At 31.0% G+C, this 23,639-nt stretch overlaps 2 protein-coding genes across 2 annotated transcripts in view; one reads left to right on the forward strand and one right to left on the reverse strand.

Moving 5' to 3' along the window:
* Positions 1–731: 731 nt before the first annotated feature.
* Positions 732–12,288, forward strand: LOC128162394 (low-density lipoprotein receptor-related protein 4-like). Its single transcript, XM_052825573.1, has 20 exons — positions 732–795; positions 1,010–1,454; positions 1,541–1,793; positions 2,145–2,292; positions 2,457–2,567; positions 2,781–3,035; positions 3,983–4,133; positions 5,935–6,072; positions 6,171–6,276; positions 6,460–6,598; positions 7,610–7,726; positions 8,209–8,436; positions 8,694–8,874; positions 8,992–9,119; positions 9,216–9,372; positions 9,528–9,640; positions 10,198–10,323; positions 10,475–10,645; positions 11,329–11,473; positions 11,892–12,288. Exons 1-20 carry the CDS (start codon positions 732–734, stop codon positions 12,064–12,066), a joined length of 3,351 nt encoding a protein of 1,116 aa, XP_052681533.1. The 3' UTR covers positions 12,067–12,288.
* Positions 12,289–13,092: 804 nt separating this feature from the next.
* The window catches only part of LOC128163816 (low-density lipoprotein receptor-related protein 4-like), a 31,035-nt gene continuing 20,488 nt past the window's right edge, over positions 13,093–23,639 (reverse strand). Inside the window, exons 13-20 of the mRNA XM_052827486.1 lie at positions 19,895–20,072; positions 19,619–19,746; positions 19,353–19,509; positions 18,714–18,826; positions 17,428–17,553; positions 16,520–16,693; positions 15,120–15,240; positions 13,093–14,570 (exon numbers count right to left, since the gene is read on the reverse strand). Of these exons, the coding sequence (XP_052683446.1) occupies positions 14,378–14,570; positions 15,120–15,240; positions 16,520–16,693; positions 17,428–17,553; positions 18,714–18,826; positions 19,353–19,509; positions 19,619–19,746; positions 19,895–20,072 (1,190 nt within the window). The 3' untranslated portion in view covers positions 13,093–14,377. The remainder of the gene's footprint in view (positions 14,571–15,119; positions 15,241–16,519; positions 16,694–17,427; positions 17,554–18,713; positions 18,827–19,352; positions 19,510–19,618; positions 19,747–19,894; positions 20,073–23,639) is intronic.

A 23,639-nucleotide genomic window follows, 5' to 3' on the forward strand; every position in this document is an offset into this window, starting at 1 on the left:
TAATGGCCCCCATACGATATGAGTGCAAAAGGAGGTGCCATAATGATTATTCTCCCTATTAATTTTCTCTAACCCCGACATTTCATTTCAAACACATCAAAAATCTAACACATACTAACTAAAATGGGCTGTATGTTAAATCAACAAAACATCGGTAGCTGTTTGATTGATGCTTATTAAAAACTGAAATGTTATAGTTCTACAGTCCTGTTTGCAGAACCATGTTTGACAATTTCTTTGCGTAATCAAGTACATATTATTTACTATTGCGTTCATGTATTTATAGATGTGGTGTTTCCTCCATTTATACACGCATATCAATTACATTCTTTTAATATTTTTCTTAATTCTTATTTTTTTTTCGATTCCATTCGTTTTCATTTCATATTCTAGTACTTAATATTCTTAGAACTAAAGTTTTAAAAAGTAAAGTATCTTATCTTATAATGGCAATTGAAAGTGTCCAGAGTCAGGACTTTACGTTTTATCTAATCAAACTACTCTGCTCATTTCAAATAAAAAACGAACGTGTAAGCTGTGCATCTTATTAGGATAGATGCTATTGGTAGGACACTCACATTTCCCATGCTGAAACGCCTAGTGTAGGAAGGATGGCATCATGTCTAAAATTTTACCGTTGTTGTATTTTGACATAACTTCCTTGTTTCAAAGCGCAGCAAATGCTGATGAAGAAATATCAAATGTTTAATATCCATATACAAGGAGTTAGAATGCTGCATCTAAAGATTCTAATGATTTTCGAAATCATAATATTTTGGGGATCTTTTAGCTTTGGTAAGTGTTAATGTTAATGTTCTTACTACTAAAGGTTCTTCCTTTGCTTAGCGAGTGAGATAAGATAATATTGATGGCAGAGACAAAAATATCGAAATAACATAAATATGTTCAAATACAAAATGAAAAAGGCAAATTTGATATTATTCAATAGTCCCATACTCTAAAATAGCAAAAATATGCAAGTTTAATTTTTTTTCATTTGTAGTTCAAGGAATTCCCGGGGACAAAGCTTTAATTATTGGAGCGTTGAAACCTCCGTCCTTCATTTCCATCAAAGAAATACCAAACAATTCTGCGAGTTCTTTTGACAATTTTACACTTAAATTTACACCGGAAATCCCTTTAATCTTCAGTCTGGCATCTGATCCAAAGAACTCGGTAGTTTTTGCAGCCATTATGAATGGTATTTATATTTTCAAGAATTTTTCTATTTTGCAAAACTCTGTGATAGAATTGCCAACTGAGTACAGAGGTAGATCTATAGCATATGGACAGATCGCATTTGACTTTGTATCAAACAATATGTATTGGTGCGATTCCTTGCTTAATTGGATTGCTATGAAACCAGCGTACAGTTTCAAGAACACGATATATAAAGTCATAATTCACAAGGACTTGGTTCTACCCGAAGGGCTGGCTGTGGATCCAGAGGATGGGTAACGATCTATTACAGCACACAAAATCATGTTGATATTTAATTGCAAATTTAAAAAAAAAGTAATGAGATTTTTTTTGTTCTCAGATTAATATTTTTTTCTGACAATGATCACAATGCACGGATCGAGAAAGCTTTCTTAGACGGTCAAAACAGAGTGAGCATTGTATACAAAGGACTGTCAAAAGTTTCGTCCCTAACTGTAGACACAGCAAACAATAAACTCTACTGGGCAGATTCAAGTAGACTCACCTTGGAGGGCTGTAATTACGATGGGTCAAACAGAAGAGTGATAAGACGCTTGAACGATGTGTTAGTGTCAGGCTTAACTTACCACCAGGTACCTCTTAGATATTGATGATCAAAGTGTTAGTGAGAAGTCGTATCTAACAACGGATGTCGATTAACCATTAAATTTAATGTGACAATATGTGTCAAACACATGTTTAAATCATTAGTAATTTAATATTCACAAATATGCAAGTGATCAAAAAATGTCTCAAATTCCTAGAAAAAACCCAAAACGTTTAAATACCAAAAAAAATCTTGCAAATTTATCGTTTATTCAAAATTACTTACCCAGCTTTGAACAATTAGGATTGACAATAAATTGCTTTAGTTTTCATTTTTGACTTATTCTTAAATAACAATTGTATAAAACTGATTCGTATTTTAAATTTTAATATATGAGAATATCCTGCATGCTGTGAGTTCTTCGACTAATTTGATGTTCGGAGTAAATACAACATCTGGGTATCTTCTTTACTCACGAAAACTTCCTACCTTACAACCTTTTGCAATAACTTTGTATGACAACGAGCCCCCAGTTACCTTTAACGGTAAGACATTTACTTAATTGAAAATATTGTTTAAAAAAAATAGTGAAAACTGAGCTTGTGAACGGATTTGAATATGCATATGAACACTTCACTGCTTTAAATGCAAGTCGAAAGTTGTTCCTTTCTTAGGAAACAAATATTGTTTGCAATGTTTACATTTACAGATCCATGTTCAACGCTAAACTGTCAGCACATGTGTGTCAACACGCAATCAGGACCTAAATGTTTGTGCTCAGAAGGTTTTGATCTCAATAGTGATAACAAAACCTGTACAGGTGCATTTTTTTATATTAATGTTTGTTTTTTGCGTATTCAAACTGATTAAAATCAGCCAGCTTGTAATTGTTACTCATATTTTACTTTGCTGAATGATAGGGCTTCGTCTTTTGATTCGACACCATCTGTGTTTTCTGTAATTATATTTTTGCTTAATGAACCTTCGTATATAATTTGCATCGGCATGTATTATGGTGTTTTCTTTTGTTCAGATGCCTCCATCTTTTATGCAAAGGGCTTCATCGTTAGCAACGCCTCAATGTTTGTCATGCATGAAATAATTGCAAACGGCCAGAAGGTGCAAGATAACATCATTAAATACATACCCGGTACCATTATTGAGTCGTTTGCTATTGATTCAAATTTAGACATCATTTACTTGGTGGATGGCAAAAGTAGTTCGTTAAAAAAATATAACATCAGATCAAATCAATTGATCACTTTAACCTCGATTTCGGCTTCAACAGGTAATATTTACATTTGTTCTATAACAAGAAATCTTTTATGGTAGTTTAACTCAACAATATATCATGTATTGGGTTTATCAAATCTCTGAAATTCTGAAAAATGCTTTTACAATCAAAGTATGTACATGACCTCTCTATTGTATTTTAAGAATTATCTTTTTTACACTCAGAGAAAAAATGAACCAAAAATGCTTTTTATGCAAAAACTTGAAATGTGGTATATATGTATTAATAAATTCATGATAAATTATTAAATATTTGATACAAGCGTTAAAAAAGGCAGCTAACCATTTGTTCTTCTGCATGATTATTTGAAAGATCGAGTTTTAGTGTAATATGAAATAACCACTCACAGATATATGAACAAAATGTACAAACATTTAATTTTAGTCCTGCATATTTCATATCAATATTTCAGTTTTCATGTTTTTATTTAATATCAAGGAATCCTAAAGTTAAGGCTAACTTTTGGGGGGGGGGGGGGGTGGGGGGAAATAAAGAATTTTGAACAAAAACAAAAACTTAACACTTTTTTATTGATTACACACGCTATTTTGGGTTAGATGATTTCATATACCAGCATGTTAATCTACTTCACAAACGTAAAGAAAAACGAATTTCTTTTTAAATTGAATAATTGAATTTTGTTTGTATTTGAAAATGATTCAAATGCTACAAAAACCAATATTATTTGATATATTTTTTTTTTTATTTCTTCTGAATAATCTATTTCATCCCCATGCTATTTCTGTACAAAGCTGCGTCCCGTAGTCAAAATGTCTGGTTGAAAGAGACTTTTATAATAGCTCAGCAAAAATGCTTAAAAACTTAAAAATGTATTTAATTGAAAGATCTATCGTACATCTTTTTACAAACATTTCCTTGTGCTATGCATCTTATTGCATTGGGATAGAGAAATCTAACATGTATGCAACTGTTTCACACAGATTTGATTTTTGACTGGATAGCAAATCTCCTTGGATGGATAGAACCCAGGCTGTCAAGCATACAGTCTTTTTCAGTCAACTCGCAGATCACAGACACCATATATTCTAGCCTTCAAAACCCCGAGTCTTTAACCGTAGATCCATACACTGGGTAAGGAGCAGAATTAACGTATCACTTTAAAAGACGAACATCTTTTCACAATTACTAACAACTATTCGGTATTTTTGGTTCGTGCACTTTGTAGACATTACGTAATTTATAAATACATATATGTGTAGACTTGTTTCAGCATATCTAAAGAAATAAGTAAAGATTATGTTTCGAATATTTATTTCTATGAAAGGGTCTTGACAAGACGCATATCGGGCTTGTTAGGTTAGAATAGGTCTTTTCCGTTATCAATTTGAGCAATGACATAGAATTCGCTTTTATATCCTTTTCCAGTCAATACTCTATCACATATACTATCACTATAGTGAATATTCTCGAATGGGATACGAGGTCAAGCTCCTCAACCTTTTTTTTATTTTTCATTATTGCTTTGAGTCCACAGTTTCAGTTTCCAACATTATTTTATATAAATTGTGATTAAATAACCGCTGGTTGCGTTACAGGTTATCACATAATATGTTACATTAAACACTGTGTTGTACTTGGATTTATAAATACTGTAATTGGTTACGAGCGATTTTCCCCTACAAAGTAAACAAAACCTCAAGAAGGATATTCTTAGTACGCTTTTATAGCTTTTTTTTCTAAATTGCTTACCATGTGTACATGACTTGTGTAAAATTAAGTTTAACTAGGTACAATCTCATAAAGAATAACGAAAATGTCTTCCATTTGTTTGTTTTGTTTTGCAAATGATATCACAGAATATCAAAACAATTTCAGAATAACCCCCTATAACTAGCAGATGATGAAAAAAAAAATTTCACTATGTCAAAAATGGGCGTTACAATGATTTAATCAAACAAGTTTTCTTATGATCAACAACTGTGCTTCTATAATGCATTACAAAATATTGTTCGTTTGTAAGTCACTTGTAATTGAATTTACGAGTCTTTTGGCCTACACTGAAACGGGCCAATCCCTTTTATTGATATCATAGGAGAGGTTTTGGGAATCAATTTTTTTTGTTCTTATACCCATCTAAAATAAATTGTTATTCATGTTTGAGATACAATGCATTTGGGATTAAATTTTTTAGGGGCCAGTCCTGTATATCCCAAATCGGGACAGACGTCAGTGTTTTGAATAAGGGAACCAATTAGAATCATCAATATGGACATTTTCTGTCCTTCAATGCTAAGCAACATATGTATCAGATACTCTAGATACATCGCATCCAGGTTTGAGGAATTTGATCCCTAAAAATAACTAATTACGTTATAAATAGGCATGGCACCAATTTTGTGAGATAGTTAGTGTGCAATAAATAATTTGCTCTAATAATAAAATACAAAATAATGATCGTTTTAAGATTATTTGAAATTGAGTTTACAAATATTTTGGCCCCTAACGAAAGGAGCGAGTCCCGTTTTCCCGAGATCATAATTACGTAACACATGAGTGCGGGAACGATTATTGAGATCCCTCTTGATTTTGATCGTCTTAGATTTGTAATTGCGTTTACGAGTCTTCTGGTCCCTAATCAAAGGGAGCTTCCGCTTTTTCTTGATATCATACAAAAGTAATTGCTATTACGCCAATATAATATTATTGGTCATTTTTGAAAAAAAAATGATTGAATATTGGAGGGGCCAGACCTTTTATTCCTTAATTGGTAAGAAATTGGTATTTCGGTTGGTTGAATCGATTTGTATCATCACTACGGACGTATAGATAATTCAATATAAGATGTTCAACTTCAAAAAAGTAGTGAAATCAGCTAAAACAATCTAACGTACATGTTTGCACTTACTATTCGTAATTAAAAGTCATTTTTTAGTGAACTATATTGGATTGTTGGGGCCCCCGAGAAGTCGATTGTTCGTGGATCCTGGACCAGGAATGCGCCAAAAGTTTTGATATCGGCAGCAAACCTAAATTCCCCGAGATCTTTACAATTTGACGTCACTAGTCAAAGGTTAACATGTTTGATGGCTTGCGTAATTTTTTATGCATTAATATTTGTTTTAACAATTATTAAATTGGCTGTATTACTGGTATGCTTTTCCATTTTAGGCTCTACTGGCTGGAGCACACATTTATTAAAAGCTCAAACGCAAACGGTTCTGATATCAAAAGCCACATCAACACAAAAGGAGCAAAAAAGATCTTCGCATACAAGGTGTTTTAATGACGTCGTTTGCATTCTCTAAACATCAAGTGAACATATTTCCCTGCCTTATATTACCTTCACAGGATGAAACTCTGCCATTCAGTCAACTGAATGTTAACATTACGTCACATTTCGGTTAACTGAATGGCAGAGATTCATCATGTGCTTATGATATCTTCTTCTTTATTGTAGGGTTACTTTGTTTGGATAAATGAGGATGATCTTCACTTCCATATTGCCAATACCTTTCAAGCGGAGTATACATTACCGACATTACAAAACCCGAGAGATGCTGCTGTATTTGATTCTTCTTTGCAAGATGACAAAAGAGGTTTAACGATTCAACATATTAAAATGATCAATTTTAAATACATACACATCGCTAAAAATTATGTATGTTACACAAGGGTCGTTAGATTGTAACATATGCATACTTTTTTTTTTATTTAATAAAGATAATAAATCACTAAGTCATTCAATGCAAAAACATACATAATATAAGCACAATATATCAATATACAGATATAAGTTGGAATTTATATATATATATATAAATATATATATATATATTTATATATATATATATATATATATATATATATATATATATATATATATATATATATATATATATATATATATATATTTATGTTATAATTAATGAAATCATTTTTTATCATTTATCCTTTGTTCGTATTTCTGTTAAATTCTGTATAAAGGACTGTAACTTTTTGTAATGTAAGTGTCATACAACAAGTATTAGGGTAAAATGATTGAGACATTTGTTACTTTTTAGGTCACTAGGACCAAAGTTCAAGTGAGCTTTTCTGATCACTCGTTGTTTGTCCGTCAGTAAACTTTTCACATTTTTGACTTCTGAACTATTGGGCTAGATTTAACCAAACTTAGTAGTAACCATTCTTATGGGAAGGAGATTCTAAAACGTTAAAATAAATGGCAAACTCATTTAAAAAGGAGTTATTTGCGAAACAGTGAAAATAGGGCGCATGTCTTCAAAAAAATTCTTCTCAAGAAGCATTGCACTAGAAATACCAATAGTGAAAACCAAAGCTTGTCTATATAAAAAAGATTCTAAATTTTGAAATCCATGACCGTTGGACTAATACTGGGGCCCCAAGATGGATTTAAAATCTAACATAGAAATATAAAGGGAAAATGTTTAAAAATCTTCTTATAACCTACAATGCTACAATTTGTGAGATTACTATGATAATCCTAATATTGTAGATTCTATATTGTTTGATTTGTGGCCCTAACCTATTACTGGTGCCTTTTGTTTATTGTAACAAAGACATTTTAGCAAATGTTTGAATGAATGCAGGTACCTGTCATATTCTAAATGGAGGATGCGAAGAAATCTGTCTTCCAGTAGAAAATGGTCGTAGATGTGAGTGCGATATCGGCCTAAAACTTCAACCTGATCAGAGCTGTGACAGCGGTAAGCAATGTATGCTATATATAACACTGCACTTCAACGTATGCGGGTCTTACACGTACTTGAAACATTTAAGGATGCTGTGTGGTCAGCAATTAACCATCAGGTCTGAATGTGACCGAAAGGAAATGGAAATTAGCAAAATTGCATAGTTCTGCCATTAAGTCGACTTTCTAGACCATTCAGTCACGTTTCACTCAAATGAATGGCACCTGTTTATATTGAATTGGTTGTTGGTCTTTGGATTATATCTTTTATTATTTATTTATTGCTATACAAATATGTATTTATGTGATAATGATTTTTTTGGGTGTGCTGTAGAAAATTTTCTTTGAAATTTCAATAAAACGAACGACTAAGAATAATAAAAAAAAAACGCTTGTTTAGTTCGAATTAAGAAAAAATATTGTAAATTACTAAGTATTTGTATTCTATTTTGTCCAAAAAACAATAAATTTTAATTAATTCTATTTTTTGCCTTATAGATTTATTTTCATCAAACTTTATATTAGTAACCGACTTCTCCCATGGACGAATTCTACAAATTGATCTTCAGAACGGAACCGTAGTAAAACTACCGCTATCAGTAAATAAAGCAACAGGATTAGCATTTGATAAGTCGACGATGAAACTCTTCTTTTCTGATAATTCGACAAAAACAATAACTTCAACAGCGTTACACGGAAGAGATACAGAAGTATTCTACACACCAGGTATAAAAGTTAAATGTGGTGTTGACTTTCATGAATCCTGAAGGTAATTCCGATTCAAAATCTGATTTTCTGTCTTTGTAGGATTTTGTTATACATTAATTTAATTACATTTTGTAAATTTCGCTTCACTTAGAATTGTTGGTTTGTTTTATTTCCTTCTAGCTTTATATCCACGTTTTAACAATATTTCTTTCATCTGTTTTGTATAGTTTATTCTAAATGTTATTATCACTAGTCGATTAAGTTTGAATTTTCAGGCTTTGCTTACGCTGCAAGTCTAGACATCGATTACTCTACGGGGAATCTGTACTACACTGCTGTAGGACCGACTGCATCTCAGAGTTACATTGGTGTAGTTCACAGAACCACAGCAATCCACAAGACTCTACTTAACAACATGGGCATCCCACATGATATAACTCTCTGTCCTTCAAAAGGGTAATTCTTTATATAAAGTGCACTAGTTGTTTAATTACATGTCAGACGTTAAATACTGCAAATGCATTAACAAATTTATTCACTTATTTTGTAAACAAATCTCTTGATTTGCTTTAGATATTTCTTTTGGACGGAAATTGGAAACAAGACTAAAATTGGTAGAGCAATTATGGACGGAACAACCCCAACCTACATTGCAACAAGAGGAATAGAAATGCCAAATGGCTTAACTGCGGATTGTTCGGGTAAAGTTTGCACGCCATCAGGAAATACTTTTTTCAACTTCAATAACTATTTTCTTTTATTTATCTGGCTTACTGCTGAACGTTGTATCATTTTAGCAAGCCGGTTGTTTTGGACAGATGGGTTTTTAAATCGCATAGAGTTCTCCAACTTCAATGGTGAAAATCGTCATGTTCTGGCATCTGACAGTGACGCTTTTATCAATGATATTGTGATTCAAGGAAGGTACATATTCTACACTGCATGGAATCGACAGTGAGTTCTTTTTTCTGCACGCATAATTATTAAATAATACAGAAAGAAAAACATAAAAGATAATTCTTTAAAAAAAGTAAATGTGACAAAGATGGAAAAAAAAATTATAAATAGATGGTGACCTGTGAACAAACAGCAATGTTTTTGTTTTACAGAAGTATCACTAAAATTGATAAGATAACGGGATCAACAGTTCAATTTATGTCAGATCATCCAGAGTTTGGACGACTTGACAGCTTAGATATATATGCAGATGAAATGCGAGACGGTAAATTATGAAATACATCCGTACTTTGTATGTAGTTACTGAAGCAAATTTTAATATTTAATGCTGTTTTCTGTGTTTCTGGAAGTGTCATACATCTTAAACAAGTACGTGAAAAATATATTTTTAATAAAAAACGAACAAAATACAAACGAAAATCATAGGGTTTTTTTCAAAACCACCCTGATACTTTTTCCAAATTATGTATGATTCAAAAAAACGAATTTCTAAACTAATAAATTAACGCATTATTAAAATTATATCTTGTGTTATATGTACTTTACATAACATCAAGATTTTAATTCTTGATTGATATTAAAAATAAAATTTGGGACAGACACAACATAGATGACAAAAAGAAGCAAGATAAATGTCAAAGCTCGTTATCACTATTACGTTATCACGTCGTCGTTTTCAAATTGTAATTGTTTTCTATTAAAAACTTACGTGGGACTTCATAGAGTTTAGCCTCAAATAGTTTGATTAAATTTGTGATGATCAACATGATTAACAATTGAATTACGGCTGAAATTTAGGTTATTACACATTTTTTTTTGTAGTAAGTTCAAACTGTTCTATCAAAAATGGATTATGCAGTACGTTCTGTTTTCCGACTCCAACTGGAAGAACATGCGGTTGTCAAGACAATGTTAATCTCCAATCAGATCAAGTAACATGTGAAGGAGGTTAGTTATATCTTAAATACATAATAGTGAAATATCAAAGTTATATAAAAAAAAAACAAAAAAAAACTTTAAAATTCAAATAAGTCCGTTTGCAAGCAACAAAGTCCGAAAAGTTTAGTCATTGACTTTTTCCATATTTATAAATTTAAAGTGGTTCGATGTCAAACTCTGCAGCGGAATTTGAATTTTACTGATTGCCTTCCCTATCCCGGACAGTCATGTAACGTCAATTGTAAGACTGGATATCAACTAGTTATCAACAGAACTGTTTCATGTGGATCTGATGGGCAGTGGATACCTTCAACAGACACAATTTGTAAAGGTATCATTTCCACAACAAATATTGTCAAACACATGGTCTGTGTACATATTTATTGATTTTTAGAGTAAGTACTTTTACAGAATTTGGGAACAAACTTTAATAGATCTAAATAAATTGTTATTGTTTTGCATACAAAAAACATCTCGATGTCTTTTTAATTAGGATTTGATTTTGTCATTTATCATTCCCTCTTTCACGCTCCCTCTCTCTCTCACCGACAAGACAAATATATACATACAAACAAACAAAAGCTGCATGAAATCTCAACTTTACTTATGTCAGAACAAATTGTTGGAAAAATATACTTTGTGTAAATGAGAAAGGTGTGCGAAATATTCAAAAAAACCGCACGCACCATCTTAGTAACAATTGAAATACATGCAATTAAAATTGAGGGGTTTTGCAGGACTGAGACGTTAATTGTAAACGAAACGAATAAAATATTTTCAAATATTCGGCACGAATCAGAGAACCATCATTTCACATAATTAAGTCAGAATTCTTTTTAATCACAATAGCAATAACTGAAATGCTTTAATGACATTTAAAAAAAAAAATCATGATCTAGTCATGCAAAATATTATAATGCCAGGTAAAGACAGTTGCAAACAATATTTTACATCTTTAACAATATGTAAACCCCCATCTATGCATGGACTAATCGTACTGCTTTGTTTTCGTAGGGAAAGAGTCCACCTCTGAGGCAAGACAGTCGGGTATGATTTACATTTACATGAATGCTGTGTTGTCTGCAGTTGGTGCTATTGTTGTTTCCATGGTTATAGTGGGATTCACATGTCTGATGAAAAGAAAAATCAATAACACAAGGTATGAACGTAATAAGTATATTCTTCTATATTTTTATCACATGTTTTGTTTTAAAAACCTGAGTATTTTTTTAAATTTAGTTTGACGCCATTTATCTTAAATGAAGTTTATCAAAAAATTTGACAGCTCGTTCTTGTGTCAGCATTAAAAAAATATTGATAAATTACAATTTCATATACTATTAATACAAGTAGCATGCTGATACAATAATATTTATCATTCTTATTTTTCATTTCTATAAAGATTTAATTTGAAATTTATGACGTTATTTATTCCTTCCGATCTAAATGTTTAACTTCATTTTTATTTAAATACATTAGCTTCTTCTCCGATATACTACCTGTGTGCTCACAACAAATATTCCAACATATTTTCTGATACTTTGTTGCTGATTTAGTTTTCTATAATATTCGTTCAGAAAAACGGCTAAAACGTCCTCCTCGAACACAAGACATGACACTACATCTACGTTCGAGAGTCATGGATATACCAGTGCTGAAGAGGAACATTACCATACCATAGATCCTGTCTATGATACAATGCATGATGGGTATAACGAACCAAGGAACCCTTACCTTGTTGTATTAGAATAAAAATGTGATTACTAGTGAAAGAAAAAGGTCGATGAAAAAGGCATTTTCAATATAGAAAATGTTCCAGTTTACACCAATTGAAATATGAACTTGTTTAAAACATTTTTAAAATAGAGAAAGAAACACCCTTAAATACGGGAGAGAAGAGGATTTACTTTTGTTTTGTACACTTTGTCTATTTAGAATGTCTAAAAGAATAAATGTTGGACTTTCTCATACAAAAGTTATAAATGACTAAAGCCAATATAGTTTTAAAATCTTATCATTTTATATCCAGCTATAATTATAAATCATTTGGAAACAACGCGAAATGCTCAAAATGCTATTTCATATTGTTATTCAGTTAGTTAAAGCAAATCAGACACTTTTTAATTACCGTATTTAGGGAGTACACATTTCTTTATCAAACAATATAAGGGAGAAAAAAGGCAAATTAAAGAATAAAATAGTTGGTTTGGCTTTAAAACAAAATACAATGTAGTAATGATTATAGAAATTCTATGTCTCGATTGATAGCTAATTTATAACTCCTGCACAGGAAGTGTTGACCGGTTACAAGTTCAATGTACAAGTATATGCGTATTTTCAGTTGCATAATAATAGCAACCGAAATGAAGACTTGGAAAATGATATGTAAACCTCCTCATAAAGTTCATCAGTGCTTGCTTTTTAAATTAAATTTTCTAAATAATGCTTAGTATGTCAGTTTTAATTTTTGAGACATATACTCAATGCTTTGTTTTAATCAAGATATAATGAACATTAGTAGTTTTAATGTTGTGAATATTATTATTATTATTTAACACCTCTAATAAGTTGGTGCAGTTTTTCTTAAAGATATCTTCTTAGATTTTCAAACTAACCATCGCAGAGTATATGTCTTTATCTAATATTCATCCTTTCCAATATACCACCTACATATTTTCTCCTTTGATCAAATTAATAAACAACCTTTATTGAAATCATGTGTTTTAATTTCATTGCAAATATTATTTAAGTAATTTTTACATGTGATTTGGTGTATATATATATAGTCATAACTTGCAGATAATGTTATGCAACAAAACATATTTAATTGATATACGAAGTTTCATTCCATTTAATGAAAAGGTATTTTAGTCACCCGATTTTAAAATCAATATGTTTTGTCACCACAGCGCACGGTAACTTTGAAAACACGATGTCAAGGAGACACACGTACAATTAACAGAAAGTCAAATCTTTATATCACCTTTTTTTCTGTTGTGCTCTTCATCATACAATTTAATTTGACACTATGTAACTTAACGTCTAATTTGTTCACATTTGGTCAAAAATCAAAAGTTTGTTCTTTTTTTTTACTATATGTCTTTTCCTTTACAGTTATAAAACCCCTAAATGTCAGATGAAGTTGTTTATTCTTTTGACAAACTTTTTACAGATATTCTACTCTTTTTCGTTTTGTTTTTGTAAAAAAAAAGTTAACGAAACCCCCACAGAATGTGTAAGAGTTATACACAAATAATGTAAAAATAACTTTTTACTTATTTTTTTCACCATTGAGCATTTTCACAGTTTTTATCGGCTTTTTTTCGAGTATATATATTTGGATTTTTCTCCCACTCATCAGAACAGTTTATTAAATGTATATTATTAACTAATCAAAAATTAATAGAACAAGGTTTAATGCAGAGTTTGTAAACTGGTATTTAACTATGTACTTATAATTCTATAGTTGTATATTTGAATGCTGTTTGTTTATTGTAGGGGTAAAAGAGCTAAATTGGTAAATGCCTCTTCTTCTGATATAAATTTTCACAAATAAAAAGTTGATACTACAGTTAACAAAACAAAAACATGAATGACATATATCAAATACTAGGCGCTTTGAATAACTGAAATGGACTAAACAAAGGTGTTTTTTTTTCATCTGCGCACGAAAAGAGAAATATTATTATAATTTTTAAGTGTATTTTGTTCGGGTTATTCCTCTCATGAAAAAAAAATATTACTCGAGAAGTGGACTTTTGTTCAATGTTTATCTCTTACGTTCTTTTTTATAACATTACGAAAGATATACTTCTTGGATAAAGATGTCTTAAAATGTAAAATATTTCTCTTTTAAATGCATGTTTTAAAGATAAAATTAACTACGACAATAAGAAAACAAGATATATTGAAAAAAAAACATGCATTTTATATTCTGGATAAAAATTGAGTCAATATGGTTCTGTTCCACTGTTGCTTAATATAAACCCAAAGTTACAAATGGTTATTAATGTTGTCATTGTTATTCCTTCCGCCTCCTGTAACTGCTACAGTTCAGATGCACTCATGCTTCATATACTGGGGTAAGGTATGGGTTTGTCACAGACTCGTCATCTAGATCTTCATCATGAATTATGTTATACACAGATACGATGGAATGATAGTGATTCTTAGTTCCTGGATGCAAATATCCTTGGCTATCGTAAGATATGTACTGGTTGTTCACTGCATTTGATGAAGTTCCGTCATGTGATTCTCTGAAAGTAAACCGATAGGTAAACCAACTAGTATTGTATAACTTTGACGAGTAGATGATACGTATAATAAATTTTTGTTTTATAAATGAACAAATTATTAGAGAACTAAATAAATTTTGATAGGAATTTTCAATGTTACATGTTTACGGAATTTGAGATATAAAAACCTACAAATAAAATTGTGTTATCAAACATAGCTTTCATAAATCATATATACAAGCAAATCCAGAATACACGTCCGCATCATCTGTTTTGTTAGCACTAGTAAAGTTTTAGTCTAGTTTTGCCCTGTTCGAATTAATGCTACATATAATTGAAGACATTATACCCTTTTGTATACATATTTCAAATGCATAACTTGGTAAATTAATTTGCCATGAAATTGAAAAAAAATTGAATTTAAGGGCAAATAATGAAAGAATCCTTTTTTGTTTTGGATATCATTTCGCAAGTACATGTATGTGGCATCAAATGACTGTAAATACGTACGGACAAAAAACCGAAAGAAAGGGTTGACTTGGATTTAACAGTAATAGTAACTATTCATACCTAGATCTGAATTGTCTTTTTACAAGGCAGATGATTCCAATCATTACCATGACAGCAACAAAGGCACCTGTTGCGGATGCGACGTACAAATACGTGTAGGTTATTTCCGTTTTTCTAATCTCTGAGAGAGGGAACACAGCATATGATATGATAATGAAGTGTGACATTGTAAAACATCCACATTAATAATTAAAGAATATTTAGTAACTGCACTGCGATAATTGTTAAGTTATGGATGCCAAATGCTTTTATCGCCAATTATAAACAAATTGACCCTTTTCAAATGCTCATAAACTTTTTATAATGCTTTGGCAACAAACACGGAGGAACGATGATGCGTATTCGACATTGTAGCATTTCACGTTATCAGGGTCATAACAAAACAAGTTCTCAACTTATTAACGTTACGTTAAATGTCAATTTTGGATAGAAACATAATGTAAAATTACAGAAAGTAATAATTTTGCACCTAAAAAGCAAAATACTGAAAAAATCATGTCATTCACACTCGAACATGAATCCTCGTTAAAACATATTCCTTGAACTGTTTAAATAATATTGGAAAATGTGTTACATTTTATTTGTAATTTATTTTAAGACCATTTGAATTGTATTCAAATGCTGTAGCATAATGTATAGAGCCTCAAAATACTACCATAATCCACTTATTTTCGACCATCATGTATATCTTGGGATATAAGCTCTTAAATTGGCTTATTTCTGCCTAAACAATGTTTTCTAAAGATTTAGCAAAAATAATAAGGTTTTACACGTTGTTTTATATGCAAATTACGCATACAAGGGCAATTTGTCCCTATGAATCTAGATATGGATATATTTGAACTGAAAAAAAACTAATGCTGGGATTAGTATAGAGATGCCTTTTACATTTAACAACAAATGTGTTGACATGACATTATTTTTTTACCATGAAAATATAACGTCAACAAGCCTCCATTGACGCATAGGAGCTCTAAGTGTAGACTGGACTTTATCTTGTTTAAAAATAGACCCCATGCCGTCTGATAAAAAGGGAAACCTATTTTGAGGCAAAGAGATTACCATTTATGTGGAAGATGATTAAGTGTTTTTCTTAACAAATAGATTGAGAGAGGACACAGATGAACCCCTTGCATATTTTTGTCAGATTTTTAATTTTCAAAATATGTCTGCAATTTGCAGTTCTTCAGCTGTTTTAGTGAAAAAGGCCTTGTTATGTTCTTCTATGCGTAACTTGCATTCAAAACAACACGTAAAATCTATGTATTCCTAATTTATCCTTTGAGAACAGTTTTAGACAGTTTTAGGCGGGCAAGTTTATGAAATTTTAACATTTTGATCATCAATTGTACAAAATGGCTGCTCATCTACTTCAAATTACTTGACAATTTGAGTAATACCTTTACACAAGGTGTCTGTTGAGGGCATCCATTGCCCTTCAGAGCCACATAAAACAGTGGTGTTGACAGCAGGTTCATATCCGGCATTACAATTGAAGTGACAAGACAGTCCAGGATAGGGCAAGAGGCAATCAATCAAGGTTAAATTCTGTAGCAGAGTTTGACACCGAAACACTAATAAATAAAGTCAATATAAGAAATAATGCATAGTGTATTATTTAAAATTAGACTTACATGTATCTAATTTCAATCTTTAGCATAAATTTTGACATCTGTAAGGAAGGTTTGCGACTTGCATTGATTTTTCATTAAAATGATATCATTTGGACGCCTTTATGATAAAATTTAAAATCTCTTTACCTAGATGCCATTTTTACTTATTAAAGGTTGATTGTAATTAGGCCATTCTTTAAAAAAAATGTTTAGAATTATCGCATTGGGGTTTCTAGACCGAAAAGAGAGGTAGGGAGTTTATTTTTATTTTTCAAACTTGAAGTAAAACTAATTAAAAATTGGAAAAAAAAAAATAAAAACATCCCCATTAAAAAAATTAGTTTTTGTTCATTAAATTTTATGAGCAGAGTTAATTGCAATGAGGCGGGAGACAATTAAAACAAACAATAATTTTATGTTGGCCTTATTGATAATTAACTATTATGGTGGAAACGTTACTGATATCGTAAAACAATGTGACTATTTCTTTTTGTGTTATTAATAATGAAAATGAAAGAAAAAAACCAATTCTACCCTTCATCTTATAATTTGTTTCTAAAATTATTGTAATTCGTGCAATATCATAATGAATGTATGTGGTATCTAAGTGTAACCGCAAACCATAGTATAAAAACTTATAAACCTATCCGGAAATAAAAATCATAATTCTAATATCAAATAAAGGCATATCTAACCCCCTTCACATGTTAACTGATCCGATTGGAGCTTAACATTATCCTGGCAACCACATGTTCTTCCGTTTGGGGTCGGAAAACAGAATGTACTGCATAATCCATTGTTTATTGAACAGCTTAAACTTACTAAAAAAAACAATACAAAATGGATTGAGGTTGATGAAAACAATAATAATAGGGACATTTTTTATACTCCAGTGATTTTAACAAATAATTCAAAAACCGCAACACAGCCAAGACTTGTCGAGCAAAAAAAAAGATATAGTTCATTAAAAACACAAATTTAAGTATACTAAAGTATAAGCAAATTTGGCTCGTAAAGAAAACGTAAAATGGCTTCCTAAGTCTTACCCTCTGTCACGTTTTCTAATCTTTGCTCAAATATCACATTACAGTATCAATAAGACCCAACCTAACACCCGAGTAAATCCTATGTAAACCCCGGGTTTAATTCCGTCGTTTACTTGGGGTTTACTCCCGGTTTTTATTTTGGAAAATGTGTCCAGGTTGAGTTTATTTTGGGTCCACTCAGGGCTTACTTTGGGTTTACTCGCGGTTTGCTTTTATGGTCCTCTTAAACAGTTAAATGTGAACCCGTCTTTTATCTAATTATCGTACTGCCTGTATTCCCCTTGTATATTCCAAATACACATATACCGAATGCCTCAGGGGTCTACTTCTGATCGGGGTTACTTAGTAGGTTTACTTTTGGTTTACTCTGGGTGTACTTGGGGTTTACTCTGGGTCTGCTCTAGTAAACCCACAGTAAACCCCGAAAGTAAACCAGGGGTAAAGTCTCAATTTACTTTCGGCTAGGTTGTTTATTATATGCACTGTATTTCAAAACATAACAATAAATCATACATTTTTTATTAATACATCTGTTGTTTTTAAATTTGTCATTTGTGCGATTTTTATATGTGTAAAAGAATACGCGTCCACTTATCAAAATATTTTTTTTTTCTCAAGGAAATTTGCCGATGTATTTATCAATCCCCTAACTCTACTTCATAACTGAATAGACTGTGTTGTGATTATGATGAAGATTGATTTAAATTGCCTTTTGTAAAACAATGTTAACCCCATTGCATATGAGAAATAAACAGTAGTCAAAGGATAAACAATATAGAAATATGCTATGAAAAGACCATCACATTCTTCCTTTCATCTTAACTACACTGCTTGTTTTCCTTCAAAAGCTATGAGCATCTAAAATACATAAATAACTCCATATTGCATAGAACATAGTTTGTTTTTTAGTATAATATGGTATTTTATTGAATTACCGTCCCGATTTTCATCTGCATAGATATCTAAGCTGTCCAGTCGTCCAAACTCTTGATGTTCTGACATGAAAGGTATCTTAGATCCCGTTACTTTATCCATTTTAGTAATGAGTCTGTGACAAAGAAAAAAATCGGAGTTTGATATACTTCTTCTTTAATTTATCAAAATGTATACCGTTTTAAAGAGAGTGCATTTTTTTCCGTGTTTTATCTTTTTTTTAAAAGTAAAATTTTAAAAAATACCATGTTACAAACGGCATTTCATTGTAAAGTGTAAAAGAAGTATCAATTTTTGCAAATATCGCCGGCCAAATCAGAATATATCTTTAACTTTGCTTCCTAAAGCATAATTTAGATGACTTATTCATGTTGCATATATATTCAGCTGGTTTGGTTAAAGTTTAGAATACGGTTTAACCAAAATATGCAGACGACTTTTGATTTTTACTCTCAAAAGCTATGGGAGTACATGTACATGAAATTAACTTTATATTATGATACTACATGTATTTATCACTGTGGGTATGCTACAAAAAAGGTTGTTGCCAACATAGAAAAATATTAAAATAGTCGTTGTAACGTAGGTGCTTTTGTCATAACAATTAAATGATACAATTTATTCTTCACTAGATAATTTACTCTCGGTTCCATGCCGTGTAGTAGAGATATTGTCCATGAATCGCAATGTCATACAAAAAAGCATCACGGTCAGTTGCAAGAAGACGGCGATTACCCCCGTTAGGGTCGGAATATTCTATCGTGTTTGTTCGCAAATCTGTCCAATACAAACGGCTTGCTAAAACAGAGAGGCGTCAGTAAATACAATGGAAAATATATATACAATATAAACTTATCAAAATAATACATTTTTATAATTTGAATGAGAGCAAGATTAGGAACTTTACAGGAGTAATCAATAGCTAGGCCATTAGGAAATTTTATTCCTGTTGTTACAATGTAGGTTTTTGAAGTTCCGTCCATATGTGTTCTACCAATAGCAATCCTGTTTCCCATTTCTGTCCAAAATATGTATCTACGATAAAAAGAAGTGAACATGTTTTATGATATGCGTAGAAAAAATTATTAAAACAGGTAGCTTTTTTTTGGAAACTTATATTACTTTACATGTCATATTGATTTGATACATGTAGAAAAACAATTTTATGTTAACGAAAATTTACCCTTTTGAAGAAAAGAGAACAATATGCCTTGGTTCGCTCAGATTGTTAATCAGAGTCTTTTGTATTGATGTAGATCTTTGAACCACTCCAATGTAATCCTGAGATTTGTTACGTCCTACAGTGTAGTACAGATTACCCGTGGAATAGTCGATGGCTAGACTGGCAGCATACGAAACACCTGAAGATTGATTAATGTAAAATTCATAACCTAAAAAGTACATTTAACAGGTCGGGGCCAATCACAAATTAAAATATAATAACTCGGTAGGGATTTAATAGCTCAAATGAGATATAAATTTAAAGTGCAAAAAAAAAGTTATTGGATTTTGATGGGTTTTTTTTTTTATATAAAACTGCAATAATGTGTAGCAAATACCACGATTTTTAGTTAAGAAGTCACTAGTTTGTAAGATTTTAAAGAATTGGATATACTGAGGGATCAATCTCTGTAAAAGTACGGTTGCAGAAAAAAGATGTTTTCAAAAAGTTGTTAAATTTCATATAATTAAATCAAAAAAAGTGTAATTAGCTAAGTTTACAGATGAAATAAAAAAAAAATAATTCCACAAGTGTATAATTATAAATAAAATTAATATAAAAGTAACGAATGTCTAAACAGTTCATGGAATAAAACTGAATGGGACAACTAATTCATTTTCTCTCTCATTCCTTTGTTAAATGTCAACAAAATTTCAATGATTTTAAAGTATCTACCATTAAAGAAGGGTGCTGTCCTTTATTTCATCGAATATATATCCTCATAACCAATAAATGCGTTTGCCAAATTTGCTTAGAATAATTGCATTGGTTACAAAAATTAACATGAGAGAAATTCCCAGCGTACATGAGATATAAAGGAATAGCTGGACCTTGGCAACTTAATAGAGTCGCAAGTAGACGGGTTAGACTTATAATCATGTGTTCAACTTTGCATTGATAATAAATTATTTTTTGTTCAAGAGGTATGTCCTTTTATTTAAGATATCTCACTCCTCACATTTTGATTTCATTGCGCAAATGATAATTATATTTAAAATGAATATGATCTTATTTATCAAATCATCACAGAAAGATTACTATTTCATAATTACACAACATCCATTAAGAAAATCCATTTGAGTTCAAGAAACAAAAATGTTTTTGGGGAACTATTTTTTTGTGCGGAAAGTTTTTTAGACGAAAATGACAGAAACAAGCAATTTTATGAATTTTCAATATACCTTTTTTTCATTATTTTTTTTTATTCATGATTCACATTTTTTTTTACATTTTATAGGTTTGTATTATATAAATAGTGCCTGTTTGGGCGGGTAACAGTTGAAATTGACACCCCGAGAAAACCATTGTCAACCGACGCGAAGCGGAGGTTGACAATGGTTTTCGAGGGGTGTCAATTTCAACTGTTATCCTCCCAAACAGGCACTATTTATTTTGTTATACTGAATGTCTTAATTTCTAAGGAAATTTTACTGCTTTTGTATAGGAATAACGTGAATTCTACAGCGAACCGTACGCGCATAATTTTCGCGCATGTAACATTTTTTAATGTTACCCGTTGCTAAGTGAGTTGCTAACGCTGAGGGTAATAGAAAATATTATTAACTGCGTCTTAACCAATCAGATTTCAGTATTTAACATGAAAGTATAACAAAATATTCTATAGGGACATGGACAGAGTTAAATCTTGAGGTAGTGATAGACGATTTGCATAAAATCATGCAAATATATATATAATGACTGAATGTTTTACCATTGAAGCCCTATATCTAAAATTTGACATCACTGACGTCGATGTTTTATCATGTCAAAATGATACTAAATACAAATCTAGGCAAACTGGATTAGTCTTATAAAATTCTTGATATTCAAAAGGTTTTTTTTTTTAAATCAAATTGCAACTATTATAAAGAAATGTCTTTTTTAAGTGCAAAAAGGTCACACAAACTTTTGTGCATCTTCGTTTATATTTTTTCGTAATCCCTTTATTTAGTGTGACCATTGTGCATAATTAAAAACAATTTTTGAAGGAAAAAGTTTGTTTATTCAGAAATACTGAAAACAAATCCTAATCAGGCTGAACTTACATTTTAGGTGCAAAATGGTCAAATTAAATTGGCCTTAACTCAGAGGGATGAATACTGACCGCCCATCGTCTTGGTATTTTTTAAGGATGTTTTGTCTACGGATTTCAATGATATACTTCTCAAGAAATTCTTGATACAACAACATTGAGAAGTGGGATACTTTAATTAGCATCAGCGTGTCTTTAATCAAGAATGTTTTCTACGCAGCACTGTTAAGGCTTACTGTGAAAATATCAGCGGTTTTAAACGTTCATAAAACGATGCAACCTATATTTCAAAATATTTATGTAAAGTTACTTATCATGATATAAATAATATATTAAATGAAACAGTATAGTAAATGCTACTTTGTATGACACTTAGTGTGGTCCTCTGAATTGATAGTCACGTGACTTTGTTGATAATTCTTTCGAATGGAGGTCATAAACAAATTTCAATATTACAAGGGAATACCCTTATTTAAATTAAAAATTTAAGGAGGCCGATTTGGGTTTTTTTGCGGAAAAACTACAATAGCATAATTCTTTATTTTTTAACCGTATGTAATTTAAACCAACTCTAGTTTATCTGCGACGGTTCATGAAAATCGACCGTCTGGTTCTTTTTAGGGACCATCTCAAAATAGAGGTACATTTACTATAGGAATATATAGGAAACTGTCATTTTCCGCACATCAAAGCAGTTTAAAAAAATACTACAATAGCTTTTTTTCTCAAATTGTTATATATGATTAGTAATATCACTTCCTACCTTATATGTAAAAAACACAAAATTCTACCGTCTGGTTTTTAGTGGGGGCCATCTCAAAATATTAAAATGCACCAAATTTTGCTATATATTTGGATCATCACGAATGATGATTGGAAAAATGGATTCATTCCAAAAATGAGGAAAATGTCCTCGAGGATAGCATCATTCTGTATATAAAATTTCTGCAGCGTACAATTTTTACTTTTTCTTTTATGTTATTTCTTATAACGTACTCCTACAAAGCTTCATTTTATCATAACGTCATAAAAGCGCAATAGCAATGCTCCCCTACCGCACAACGTAAAAATCGTGTTAAAAATAAAAATTTCTTTTAAAAATCTAAATATTTTTATCTGTATTTTGTTTATTGTGTTCAATTTTATAAATGATATCGAAAAAAATTCATAAAGAGTATAAATCAACTGTATTATATTAGAATGCGTAAAAACATGCGCAATGCAAACGAAAGTCGGCCTCCTTAAATGATAATAAAATTCTACTTTTCTTGTAGATTCTGCTGTTTTGTATAGAGTTATTCTTTTATGAGAATAAATATCAAATAAATGAGCTCTGTTGTTGGAATTTATCTGACCTTTATTTAATATTTTATGTATTTAAAAATTCATTCTATAGATTTAATCGAAGCAGCAGCACTTTTTAATAAATCAAACATTCCCTTTCTTTATGTATAAAAGATCGCAATGATCGGTTTAGCGCATGTCCTTGTAAAAAGCGGATTTAGATAGGCTTCCCGGTGTCAAACACCTAGAACTCGTAGGGTAAACACTCTAGAAAAGAAATAATACACGCTCTAAAAAATAATCAAATGTCAAATCAAAAAGAGCATTATGATAATAGATAGGATTTACGGGTATAATAAATGTTTTAAGATTATGCTCTGTTATTTTATA

Source organism: Crassostrea angulata, chromosome 9 (genome assembly GCF_025612915.1).
Source record: "Crassostrea angulata isolate pt1a10 chromosome 9, ASM2561291v2, whole genome shotgun sequence".
Taxonomy (NCBI): domain Eukaryota; kingdom Metazoa; phylum Mollusca; class Bivalvia; order Ostreida; family Ostreidae; genus Magallana; species Magallana angulata.